The 14,727-nt window shown below is 37.4% G+C and overlaps 1 protein-coding gene across 1 annotated transcript in view; it reads right to left on the reverse strand.

The window, feature by feature from the left end:
* SUGP1 (SURP and G-patch domain containing 1) overlaps positions 1–658 on the reverse strand; it is a 197,269-nt gene extending 196,611 nt beyond the window's left edge. Inside the window, exon 1 of the mRNA XM_053702919.1 lies at positions 564–658. Within this exon, the coding sequence (XP_053558894.1) occupies positions 564–585 (22 nt within the window). The 5' untranslated portion in view covers positions 586–658. The remainder of the gene's footprint in view (positions 1–563) is intronic.
* Positions 659–14,727: the final 14,069 nt, after the last annotated feature.

Below are 14,727 nucleotides of genomic sequence, written 5' to 3' on the forward strand. Positions count from 1 at the left end.
ACTATTCGTTTTGGCTTTAAAACGATAATCTGCAGAATGCTTGAAACTGAAATGTGGGGAAGGAAGAATAGACAGGAAGGAAATGACTGCGAAAAAGGAAAAATACATAAATAAAATTGGTCCACAGTGAGATTATTTTTTTTTTTGACAGAACAGCATTTGTTGGTATAGCAGAACAGGGGAAGGGTATTTTAATCTAGTCGTAACGTACTGGTTATTCTCTTTATAACCCGACCAAGGATGAAAATAATACACTATAACATTATAGCATTATGTATTTACCATTAGCGTTTTTTAGAATAATCGCTTAGGGTGTTGTTAATAGATATCCCCTATCGCAAATCTTTCATAGCTATCCGTTTTTATTTTTTTATTTTTTATACACTACTACAGTCGAAACAAATTGCCGAGCAATCCCATATGTAATAAAAAAACAAGACCATTTTAATTGGAAATTCTACACATTACGCAACCTTGTTCTTACAACTCATCCAGTAAGATAAACCTTGGTGTACCATGGACGATTTAGAAAAATAAAACCCACAAAAATCATTTCCAAATACCTGCAGTCTTCCAGCTCTCCATCTTGATTTTACAGTACCCAGCCTTCCCACTCACAGAAGAACGGGAAGTCTCCTTGCGCGATGCATGCTGGGACTTGTAGTCCTGAATATTGACTCTACTTTCTCTTATGTCTTGGCTCATCGCTCTTTTCTTCGTGTGTAGATTTATATAAAAAAAAAATCTCTTAAATTCTGTCTCAAATGTCGTTTCTTTTTTAAACTTGTTTTGAAATACCCCTGGATAATTTACAAATAAAAAAACACAAGCAAAACATGTTTTCGGATATTGATGTTGTAAAATGCTTTTAAATATCTTGTTTTTATTGGAATATGCAAACTATTTGAATAACTTGTAAACATGTATCTAGTCGTGTGTTAAAGATACAAATGAGTTCTGGGTCTTTTTTAGTTATATCTGAAATTTCATTGATTGTTTAAAGGGACATTAAACCCAAAATATTTCTTTCATGATTCAGATAGAGAATACAATTTTAAACAGCATCCCAATTTACTTCTATTATCTCATTTGCTTCATTCTTCAGATATCCTTTGTTGAAGAAAAAGCTATGGGTGAGCCAATCACACGAGGAATCTATGTGTAGCCACCACTCAGAAGCTACTGAGCCTATCTAGATATGCTTTTCAGCACATTAAGAGAGTTAAGCAAATTAGATAATAAGAGTAAATTAGAAAGTTGTTTAACATTACATGCTCTTTCTGAATCATGAAATAAAAATTTGGGTTTCATGTCCCTTTAAGTACCACCTGAATTTGTGTAGGTCAAACGGTCATCAATTACTAGACTAACATAACTACTCTTATCTATATTATATCAGGGGTGTGAAACCCAAATACGCCACTGCAATATATACTTATATTAAAATGTTCAAATCACACTATAAGACAGTGGCACACCATTTGTTCTCCACTTCACACTATGGATTGTTTGTGCTCAAACCTAAAGGGACATTAAACACTATATATATACATACATACATACATACTTTCATTATTTATTTTGTCCCCTTTTCATGTAATTCTATTATGAAATTGTGAGATTTCAGTTCCTATTAGAGATGGAAGAGCATAACACTGTTACATTCAACACAGCCATTGGCTGTCCACTCTAGTGACTTATTTATAACTGTCCCTAATTGGCCACAGCAGAGAAGGTAACCTAAGTTACAACATGGCAGCTCCCATTGTTTTATAGACACTAAAACTTTACACTTATTTTGTCAATATTTAAATAGCTAATAAAACTTAAAAAAATACATCTACATGTTATTCTCAGACAGTCTAACCTTTTGTTTGAATGCATCAGTCTATCTAGCATTTATTTAGTATGGTTTTTTTTAACCCTTTTAAGGGACAGTAAATTAAAAAATAAACTTTTATTATTCATATCAAGCATGTAATGTGTCTTTCAATTTCACTTATATAATCTAATGTGCTTTGTTCTCTTGGTACCCTTTGTTTAAAGGCATACCTGGGTAGGCTCAGTAGCATCAATGCACTACTGGGAGGTAGCTGCTGATAAGTGTCCGCTCCTATATGCCTCTTATCATTGTCTTACTTGATGTGTTCATCTAGGTCCCTGTAATGCATTGCTATTTCTTCTTCAAAGGGTACCAAGAGAATAAAGCACATTTAATAACAGAAGTAAATTGGAAAGTTGTTTTAAAAGGTTTGCTCTATCTGAATCATGAAAAAAGTGTTTCATGTCCATTTGGGGTTAAATTATTTCTCTAGAGTCTAGACATTAAAGGGACATGAAACCCAAATTTTTTCTTTCATGATTTAGAAAGGACATACAATTATAAACAACTTTCTAATTTACTTCTCTTATCTATTTTCCTTCATTCTCTTGATATTCTTTGCTGAAAAGCATATCTAGATATGCTTAGTAGCTGCTGATTGGTAGCTGCACATAGATGCCTCCTGTGATTGGTTCACCGTGCACATTGCTATTTCTTCATTAAAGTATATCTAAAGAATGAAGCAAATTAGGTAATAGAAGTAAATTGGAATGTTGTTTCAAATTGCATTCTCTACCTTAACCATGAAAGAAAATGTTTGGGTATAGTGTCCCTTTAAGCAATACCAACAAAAGATACAGATACAGAAATGTTAAAACTACTTTAGTTAATCTTAATGTGTTTGTATTTGAAACATAAATAAAATAAAAAAAGTGATTCATTTCCCTTAGTGGGTGCTACCAGCCTTTTTCAAAACTACACGGCCAGAATTTTATAATTTTTTTTCTTGCAGCAAATAATTCCCCTCTTCTATTCTCTCTTGGCACACAGGGAACAGTAGATCCCAGGTTCAGGAAAGAAGAGAGGCTAAATGATAAGGGTGTGTGTATTATAATTTTGCTACAGCATCTTCCAAGAGCTGAGCCTTGTATGCACAAATATACTTTGTGATGATATGCACCTGTCAATAGTCACATTTGCAAACGGAATAGAATAAAACAATAAAAAAAGAATGAGACTCGATTATAAATTTCCTTTGCACACATATTACATATAATACTGTTTTTTTTTAGCAATGGGGTTTTCACTTAGATATTAAATAACTTATCACTATTGCTGTTTCATTAAAGGGCTATGAAACCCAACATTTTTCTTTCATGATTCAGATAGAGCATACCATTTTGAACATTTTTCCAATTTACTTCTATTATCTAATATGGTTATCACTATTGCTGTTTCATTAAAGGGCTATGAAACCCAACATTTTTCTTTCATGATTCAGATAGAGCATACCATTTTGAACATTTTTCCAATTTACTTCTATTATCTAATTTGGTTATTCCCTTGGTATCCTTTAATAAAGGAGCAGTAATGCAATGCTGGGAGCTAGCTGAAAGCCAATGAGAAGAGGCAAATGTGTGCTCCAATCAGCAGCTTCTGAGCCTAACTAGGTTTTTTTATTACGGTTAAATTGTTGTTGACTGCAAAATCCTTATCAACAAAATTACCGCAAGCTCCGGAATCTATTATGGCTTTAGTTGTTATTGCTTAGATGTCCGACTGTATGGAAATAGAAAGAGTACAGTGAGATGAGTATTTTGAATGCGTGGAACAACAATCAATAGGATATAAAGTCTTACCCTTTTGTTGACGTAATAGTATGGGGCACTCTTTCACTACGTGGTCCTTGATGCGCAGTACATACATAAATTGTTGTTTCTTCATCTGGCATTTTCTTCTTGCTTTAATGGTCCTTTGACAAAGGCGATGTCCATAGGTTCATCGGTGGGTTTTGAATAGGAAGGAACACTGGAAGTGTGTACAGGTCTTTTTGGGGTGTATTCAGTGGAATATTTCTCAAATTTTCTCTTCTGTCAATGGAAATTGATAGAGTCATAAGAGAATCTACACTAGCGGGTATTTCTGTTCTTGCCAACTCATCTTTTACAGAGTCAGAGAGACCCAGACGGAATTGATTTTTAAGAACATGGTCATACCATAATGTGTCAGGTGCCCATCTCTTAAAATCCATGATATAATCCTCTACAGGGCGTCTGTTTTGTTTGAGGTTTCTGATAGCAACTTCTGCAGTGTTTTGCTTATTATTATCCTCATATAGTAATGACATATATTTAAAGAAAGAGTCCAGTGAATTTAGGATTGGATCGTTGGATTCATAATAAGCATTAGCCCAAATTCTGGCCTCTTCTCTCAAATAAGATATTACAGTAAGAACTTTTGTGCGTTCGTTGGGGTATGACTTGGGTTTCAATGAAAAGAACAAAGTACAGGAATTCTTGAGAGATGACATCTTTACTTGGTCTGCATACCAGATCCTGCGAGGAATTACTGACACTCTCTCCTGTTTGACTTGTGGAAGGAGCGCAAACAGAGGAAACAGGTATGCTAGACCGAAAACCCAAGGAACCACCAGAGCGGCCTGCGGATCTCTTAACCTTAAACCGTACCTTGGAAGCTTTGCGTTCTGCCGAGACGCCATCAGATCCAACTCCGGCACCCCCCACACTTAAGGGTTAACCTGGAGAACACCTCTGTCAAGGTATATGTAAAGATTAATAAATGTATATACATATTTTGATCATATGTTTGACTGGTCAGTAGAAAATGATTCAATTCATTCTTGACTTGACTCATGTCAGCTCTCCCCCACTCAGGATGCAAAAGTTAAAAGGGCATACAAGTGAGAACAATAGAGCATTTGGTTTAATTAAAATTTAACAACCATTTCAGGAGACCATATGTGTGACTGCCTGGAATTGTGAGATAAAATCTCTTACCCCTCACAATGTTGCCTAAGAGTCTGACTCAGGCGACATATTTTATAAGAAAGTGACATGCTTTGTGAGAACTTTGACTATTTATTTTCAGATGCAAATTGACCCCATGCTATGTAAGTGGGGCAATAAAAACTTGGCAGAAACACATGTTTTAAATTATACTCTTGGGAACCATTGTTAAAAGACAACATAAAAAAAATAAAAAATTTTTTTACAAAGGGAACAGTGCCAGCTTTCCATATATGTTTAAAATAATTCAAATAACCCATATATGTATATATATGTTGAACTGGAACACATTATATTAAATAAATAATTACTGCATTGAATATATATATATATATATATATATATATATATATATATATATATATATATATATATATATATATATATATATATATATATATATATATATATAGGAGATAAATTCAGAATAATTATAGATTAAATAGCAATTTTAATAATACCATGATTAAAATATATCTATAACATACTTTCCTGTTTTTCCAGATGGAACCAAGGGATGACGCATGCGGGATGGATACATGAATTGAAATAAGTCATATCATATCATTGTGCACTAAATGTTTATAAAATTTTAAATACATCTTTTGAAATATAGTGAGATGGATATATGGAAGTCACCTTGATGTGATATGACTATAAAATATCAACAATCTGATATCAAAGTATAAATTCTCTGTTAGACTAAATGAAATATAAATGCTAACAAGAGAAATTTACTAATGCAATAAATTATATATATTTAATAGGGAAAATTAAATTAACAATGTACTTATTTTTGATATAATATAATGGTGATTGGTATAGAAATGATCAGAAAATTCATAAGATACTACCCTATCTAATATGAATATTGTGAGTGATTGATGCAGGAAGTTATGATCAAATGAATAGCCATTTCATAAAAATACTGAATTGTTTTAAAAATGTTGGTTAGGTGAATCTGTTTTGTGTTTGTCTGCTGCCCCCGAGTGGCCAGAATCCAGTAGGACAGTTAAGGGAATTAACTGTTCAAAAGATGCGTTTCCATGATGAACATGTTCAGCTCCGTTAAGGGCCAATCCGATTAGATATTCCAGATATCCAATCAGCAGGGAAAAGCACGAGGGCCAATCCGAGACAAGGTTTCCGTTTGGGCGTTTCCAAACTCACCAGTGATTGAAAAGCTTATATAAGTAATGCAAGAGAAACAGAAGGGAGAGATTGTGCTGAGCTGATATAACTGGTGTGCTGGGCGTGAGATACCAATTTTTACTTTGGCAAAGCTGATCTACCCTTTTCTCATTGATTGCAATACAGGGAGTGCAGAATTATTAGGCAAGTTGTATTTTTGAGGATTAATTTTATTATTGAACAACAACCATGTTCTCAATGAACCCAAAAAACTCATTAATATCAAAGCTGAATAGTTTTGGAAGTAGTTTTTAGTTTGTTTTTAGTTATAGCTATTTTAGGGGGATATCTGTGTGTGCAGGTGACTATTACTGTGCATAATTATTAGGCAACTTAACAAAAAACAAATATATACCCATTTCAATTATTTATTTTTACCAGTGAAACCAATATAACATATCAACATTCACAAATATACATTTCTGACATTCAAAAACAAAACAAAAACAAATCAGTGACCAATATAGCCACCTTTCTTTGCAAGGACATTTAAAAGCCTGCCATCCATGGATTCTGTCAGTGTTTTGATCTGTTCACCATCAACATTGCGTGCAGCAGCAACCACAGCCTCCCAGACACTGTTCAGAGAGGTGTACTGTTTTCCCTCCTTGTAAATCTCACATTTGATGATGGACCACAGGTTCTCAATGGGGTTCAGATCAGGTGAACAAGGAGGCCATGTCATTAGATTTTCTTCTTTTATACCCTTTCTTGCCAGCCACGCTGTGGAGTACTTGGACGCATGTGATGGAGCATTGTCCTGCATGAAAATCATGTTTTTCTTGAAGGATGCAGACTTCTTCCTGTACCACTGCTTGAAGAAGGTGTCTTCCAGAAACTGGCAGTAGGACTGGGAGTTGAGCTTGACTCCATCCTCAACCCGAAAAGGCCCCACAAGCTCATCTTTGATGATACCAGCCCAAACCAGTACTCCACCTCCACCTTGCTGGCGTCTGAGTCGGACTGGAGCTCTCTGCCCTTTACCAATCCAGCCACGGGCCCATCCATCTGGCCCATCAAGACTCACTCTCATTTCATCAGTCCATAAAACCTTAGAAAAATCAGTCTTGAGATATTTCTTGGGCCAGTCTTGACGTTTCAGCTTGTGTGTCTTGTTCAGTGGTGGTCGTCTTTCAGCCTTTCTTACCTTGGCCATGTCTCTGAGTATTGCACACCTTGTGCTTTTGGGCACTCCAGTGATGTTGCAGCTCTGAAATATGGCCAAACTGGTGGCAAGTGGCATCTTGGCAGCTGCACGCTTGACTTTTCTCAGTTCATGGGCAGTTATTTTGCGCCTTGGTTTTTCCACACGCTTCTTGCGACCCTGTTGACTATTTTGAATGAAACGCTTGATTGTTCGATGATCACGCTTCAGAAGCTTTGCAATTTTAAGAGTGCTGCATCCCTCTGCAAGTCCTTCTTTTGACCCATTTTGCCAAAGGAAAGGAAGTTGCCTAATAATTATGCACACCTGATATAGGGTGTTGATGTCATTAGACCACACCCCTTCTCATTACAGAGATGCACATCCCCTAATATGCTTAATTGGTAGTAGGCTTTCGAGCCTATACAGCTTGGAGTAAGACAACATGCATAAAGAGGATGATGTGGTCAAAATACTCATTTGCCTAATAATTCTGCACTCCCTGTATATACTTATTGGTGATTCTGAGGTGAGATAATTCCTATTAAGGAATATTGGATATCGATTGGTGTTTATCCTGGTAACGTATTGAAAGATTGTGGGTAGATTGAAAAGAGCAAATTGTGTTTTAAATTGTATTGCATAGCCTTTAATAGCTCTTATCTTGCCTGTTTGTATGCAAATATTTAAAGTAAACATTTATTATTGCTGTATGTAGCAGATTTAAAGAAGTAGTTTGTATTTCAAGTTAGTATTTCATAAGCCTGTGTATTGTTAAACATATATCATTGATGCTAAGTAAATTATCTGTGAAAATTTTGATATTTTAAAGTAGAATTGTGTTAGAGTGAAGTTTGGGTAAATAGCTGAGTATTTTACTTAGAATCCCTTTGTGTTAATTGAATGAAAGGCTATGTGTAAATGAGGCTGGTTTTAAAGGTAAACTTTATGAGTTCTGTAAGAAGTATAGCATATCTTAATAGTTTTAAACACATATAATATTGTTTCATGTTCTGGTATTACAAATATATTCCAATATGCTCATAGATATTAACTAAATAAAAGAATTCAGACATTTATATTAATATAATGGTTTCTAGTAGATGCATATTGATTGAGGGTTGATATTTTAAAGGATAATTTTTAAATACATTGTATTATAACCCTGCCATAGGCTGATATATTATTTGGAAAGCACTACTGAATATTCTTATAAATATACTGACACTTCCGGATGGAGAGCCCACTCCCCGGGATGAAATGTCTGTTTGCTCAGGAAATCCACTTCCCAGTTGTCCACTCCTGGAATGTGGAGGGCAGATAGACAACAATTGTGAGCTTCCGCCGACTGAATAATCCGAGCCACCCCTTCATCGCTAAGGAACTCCGAGTTCCAACCTGGTGGTTGATGTAAGCCACTGAGGTTATATTGTCCGACTGGAACCTGATAAACCGGGCTAAGGACAATTGAAGCCAAGCCATCAGAGCATTGTAAATCGCTCTCAACTCCAAGATGTTTTTTGGAAGAGCAGACTCCTCCCGAGTCCATAGTCCCTGAGCCTTTAACGAACCCCAGACTGCTCCCCAGCCTAGCAGGCTGGTGTCCATGGTCACTATCACCCAGGAACGTCTCCGGAAGCATGTGCCCTGAGACAAATGCTCCTGAGAAAGCCACCACGGTACAGAGTTTCTTGTCGACTGGTCTAGATCTATCCTCTGAGACAGATCCAAATGATCTCCGTTCCATTGTCTGAGCATGCATAACTGCAGAGCTCTCAAATGGAATTGAGCAAAGGGAAGAAGGTCCATCAGACCAATTACCTCCATACATTGAGCTACTGACAGCCGAACAATAGACTGAAGAGAGAGGCAAGAGGAAAGAATCTTGGATTTTCTGTCCTCTGTCAGAAACATTTTCATAGATAGGGAATCTATTATGGTTCCTAAGAAAAACACCCTTGTAACTGGAACAAGGGAACTCTTCTCCAGATTCACTTTCCATCCGTGGGAACGTAGAAAAGACAACAAGATCTCTGTATGGGAGTTTTCTTGTTGAAAAGATGGCGTCTGAACCAATATGTCGTCCAGATAGGGTGCCACTTCAATTCCCCGAGACCTGATCACTTCCAAGAGAGCCCACAGAACCTTTGAGAAAATTCTGGGAGCTGTGGCAAGGCCAAACGGAAAAAACATAAACTGAAAGTGTTTGTCTAGAAAGGCGAATCTCAGGAACTTGTGATGATCCCTGTGGATGGGAACATGAAGATACGCATACTTCAGGTCTATGGTCGTCATGAACTGACCTTCTTAAAACCAAAGGAAGAATGGAACAAATGGTTTCCATTTTAAAGGACGGTACCCTGAGAAACTTGTTGAGACACTTTAGGTCTAAAATGGGTCGAAAAGTTCCCTCTTTTTGGGGAACCACAAACATATTTGAATAGAATCCTAAACCCCTGTTCCCTTACTGGAACTGAAACAATCACTCCCAGGGAGGAAAGGTCATGAACGCAGTTCAAGAATGCCTCTCTTTTTACCTGGTCTGCAGATAATCTTGAGAGTTGGAACCTGCCCCCATGAGGGAAAGTTTTGAATTCTATTTTGTAACCCTGAGATACTAAGTCCACAGCCCAAAAATCTGGGACATCTCATATCCACGCTTGACAAAACAGGGAAAGTCTGCCCCCCACTTGATCCGATCCGGATCAGGGGCCGGACCTTCATGCTGACTTAGACTCAGCTGAGGGTTTCTTTGATTGCTTCCCCTTATTCCAAGATTGATTTGGCTTCCAAGAAGACTTGGACTGTTCCTACTTGGAAGAGGGAGAGGAAGACTTTTGACTTTTAAAGTTACAAAAGGAACAAAAATTACTATGACGTCCTTTAGGTCTGTTCTTCTTGTCTTGTGGTAGAAAAGACCCTTTTCCACCCGTAATATCAGAAATTAATTCTGTCAAACAACAGGTCCAAACAAGGTTTTACCCTTTTAAGGAAGCGCCAGAAGATTGGACTTGGAGGTAACATCAGCTGACCAAGATTTTAGCCACAAAGTCCTACGGGTTAAGACAATGAAGCCAGACATCTTGGCTCCCAGTCTAATAACTTACATGTTAGCATCAGAAATAAAGGAATAGGCTAGTTTGAGAGTCTTGGATCTCCTCCAACGGAGTCTCTAGTAAAATTGATTCAGATAAGTCGTCGCAACAATAAGATGCCGCACTTGCTACTGTGGCAATACAAACTGCAGGTTGCCATTGAAGACCTTGATAAACATACATCTTTTTCAAATAAGCCTCCAGCTTTTTGTCCATGGGATCCTTAAAGGAGCAGCTATCCTCTATAGTGATCATAGTTCTCTTAGCCAAAGTAGAAGTAGCCCTTTCTACTTTAGGCACTGTGCGCCATGAATCTTTAATGGAGTCAGCAACAGGAAACGTCTTTTTAAAGACGGTAGACGGGGAGAAAGGTATCCCTGGCTTCTCCTATTCCTGTGAAATAATCTCCGTCACGCGGTCTGGAACAGGAAACACTTCCACAGAGGAAGGAACATCATAGTATTTATTAAGTTTACTAGACTTCTTAGCGTTGACAACGACAGAAGTATAGGAGTCATCCAAAGTAGCCTATACCTCCTTTAACAGTACACAAAGGTGTTCAAGCTTAAATCTGAAGTTTACTTCTTCAGTATCAGATGAAGAAATTATACTGTCTGAATCTGATATTTCACCCTCAGAGGCTACCAATGTATCCTCCTCATCAGAATTATGAGGGAGGGCAACCTGCGTAGCAGCAGATGGGACATATACCTTCCTACCTGAAAAATGCTTAATTTTCCTCTTGCGTTTCTCCAACATAGGAAAAGCAGATACCGCAGAAGATACTTGAGCAGCAAAATCTGCAGGCAAATAAACTCCTACAGTGAGGCTGAGAGGAACTACAGAGCACTGTATTTGACACCATAGAGGCTTGGGACGTTTGAGGAGAAAGCTGTGGCATTGCCTGAACAGCATCATCCTGAAAGACATTGGGCTCAGAGGGCAACACTTTATCTTTAAATTTAAGTGTTCTAGCTAAGCATGCAGCACAAAATTGCATAGGCAAAACAATTTGTGCCTCAAGGCATAACAAGCATTTGTCAAAAGACACAGAGTCTTGGTCCATGTCCATAATACTAAATAAAAAATTCCCCAAATTGTAGATTTTTTTAAAATACACTGTCACTTTAAGAATGTTTAATACCACAGCTGCTTAACGTTATGCAAATATTCTTTAAAATAATAAACCCATCAGACCCCTACACCTCAGACAGGCTGAGGTGCCTTACCGTAACACTTATACACAATTTGGCTGCCAGAAGTCTCTAAAACGATTATATAGTAGATCGAAACTGAAGAGACTGAAATTCAATGACGCTGCTCCGCTCCGTGAATATCCGACAGCAGAGAGAAGTTACATGACTGGCAGAGAGAGGAAACTACGCAGCAAGTAAAAGGCGCACGTTTCCCTCCGCCTACAACACCGGAGCTAAATTTGCACAAACGCTCAAGCAGTCTTTCAGTTAGCCTGTTCTAGCTAAGCAAGCAAAGAAAACCAACTGCCAAATTTTAAGGTTATACATAAATCCCTGTATAAAACATAAGCCACACAAATACTAATAAAGTATTTTAACAAAATTAGCCCAAAGAGGAAAAATGCCCCAATAAAGGGAAGATTAACCCCTGGTCTCAACATACATAATTTGCCTGGCCACTGCCAAAGAAAATAATGTATAAATTTTTTTTAAAATGTCCCCATCTACTGCATATGACATATTCTTCTGAAGTGCAAGTCTCCAAGACCTAGGAGACAAAAGCACTTACCTGCAGTCTAGCTGTCCAGCAGGAAGTCCGCTCACAACAGTGATGTGCAGTCACTAGAGGCAGGTGAGGCAGTGCTTCACCTCTCATATGGGCAAAAATATTTTTTTTTTATGGGCTTTAAAAAAATAAAATAAAAAAATTGCAATTTTTTTCCCCAGCATTTTTTCTTCTTCACAGATACATGTTGTGCAATGGAGAGGCACAAGCAGGTCTGCCCACCATTACACAACATGCTGCACCATCTACTGGATGACAGTGGTTAAGATCATTGGATGGCCCATTAACTGCTTATTTGAGGCAGTCCTATTTGGGCTGACCCAATCCAGTGAGAGGCATTAGTAAGTGGAACTTAGGGTTGGGGCTGGATGTTAAATCATATAAAACAAAACAAAAACGGAAAAAACTACTTTCATTTATTTTGTTGCTGCCAGCTTTTGCTAAAGTGAAAAAGAGAGTTCTGTACTTCCCCTCTAAGTGCAGTGGAATGTGCCACTGTCACTTCCTTAATACAGACAGAGGCAGAGCAGGAAGAGATTCAGTCAATAAGCAGTGTTTAGACACATCTTTGAAGTAAGTTCTACAGCCTTAGATTTCACTGAAAGGGATTCTGTTAGTGAAAATTATAATTTAATGAATGTGGTTTAGTGTTTTTTTACTCTTTTACAGCAGGGTCGTTTTTGTATTTTGTTTCCTCAACCTTTACACCCACTAACTTAACAGCTTGCCTTCACTTTCTGAACTCTCTGTAGCTCTGCTGTTTTATTACTTAAAAATGCAGTGGTCTCTCTCCCTCCTCCCTTGTGTGTGTGTCTCTCTCTATCTATCAATCCATCTCTCTCCTTATGTGTTGTTCTCCCCATGGTCTCTCTGTCTCTCTTCCTCCCCCTCTGACTCTCTCATCCCTTATGTGTCTCTCTAACCCTCTGTGTTTGATTGTGCTCTCTCTCTTTCTCTAGCCCTCTGTGTGTGATTGTGTGTGTCTCTCTCTCTTTCTCTCTCTCTCTAACCCTCTGTGTGTGTCTCTCTCTCTTTCTCTCTCTCTAACCCTCTGTGTGTCTCTCTCTCTCTTTCTCTCTCTCTAACCCTATGTGTGTGTGTGTGTGTGTCTCTCTCTCTTTTTCTCTCTCTCTCTCTCTCTCTCTCTCTCTCTCTCTCTCTCTCTCTCTCTCTCTCTCTCTCTCTCTCTCTCTTTAACCCTCTGTGTGTGTCTCTCTCTCTCTCTTTCTCTCTCTCTCTCTCTAACCCTCTGTGTGTGTGTCTCTCTCTCTCTTTTTCTCTCTCTCTCTCTCTCTAACCCTCTGTGTCTCTCTCTCTCTCTAACCCTCTGTATGTCTCTCTTTCTCTCTCTCTCTCTTTCTCTCTCTCTAACCCTCTGCGTGTCTCTCTCTCTCTCTCTCTCTCACCCTCTGTGTGTGTGTCTTTCTCTCTCTTTCTCTCTCTAACCCTCTGTGTATGTGTTTCTGTCTACCTTTTATTTATTTAATTAATTAATTGGTAGTGCCATCTGATGGTGTGGCTTTATTTAAAGGGGTGGGGTCAAGCGCCCCACCATCTTTAAATTTCACCTGCCGCCACTGGATCAAGACATTTTTATATTTACTGAATAATGAAAGAATCTATAAGCATAATTTGCAGCATTAAAGTAAAAAGTATGTTTTAAACATATTTTAATGGGCCTGGATTTCTAGATCTCATAATCAGAGCAAGCATTTTGTTATCTGGCAAGTGTTTCTGTTACAATCATTTAGACTAAAATCAGATGTTTACTAAGTTGACCAGTTTTCCAAGACATCATTTAAAGGGACATGAAACCCATATGTTTTCTTTCATGATTTAGAAAGAACATGCAATTTAAATAACTTTCCAATTTACATCTAATATCTAATTGTCTTCATTCTTTTGATATCCTTTGTTGAAAATCATATCTAAATATGCTCAGTAGCTGCTGATTGGTGGCTGCACATAGATACCTCATGTGATTGGCTCACCCATGTGCATTGCTATTTCTTCAACAAAGGATATCTAAAGAATGAAGGCGTATCCAAGCCACTGCCTCACCAGCCTCTGACGTCACTGCACGTCACTGGCTCACAAGGCATGAAAGGACACATACTCCTTACAGAGACCTTTAGAGAAAAAAAAGAACAGAGTAACCAACTCTGGCTTTCTGTACCATGGGTAGCAATGTGTTAGGAAACAAAGCAAGGACTACCTCACAACTTCCTAACTGCTTAAAAGCCACCACTACTCTACTGAATAGATTGACGTGGACTCAGTTAAACCCAAATCCTTGTTTGCAGGGAAAAGTACCAGAAAAAGGAATTAATTGATCAGTATTGCTTCAGACCTGAGGAAGGGAGGAAAACTCTTGAAAGCTTGTCTTTGAAATATTATGTTAGTCCAATAAAAAAGGTATCACTGCATACTGCAATACTTTGTTATTTGAGCATTATATATATATATATATATATATATATATATATATATATATATATATATATATATATATATATATATATATATATATATATATATATATATATATATATATATATAGATAGATGTACAACAAAATTCATTCTGGAGAAGTGAAGGAACATATACACAAGGAATAGTCACATATTAGCTCAGAGCCTTGGTTGGAAAAACCTTATATAGCAATTAGCACTGTATACGTTAGGTTAA

The sequence above is a fragment of the Bombina bombina genome, chromosome 2 (assembly GCF_027579735.1).
Source record: "Bombina bombina isolate aBomBom1 chromosome 2, aBomBom1.pri, whole genome shotgun sequence".
Taxonomy (NCBI): Eukaryota; Metazoa; Chordata; class Amphibia; order Anura; family Bombinatoridae; genus Bombina; species Bombina bombina.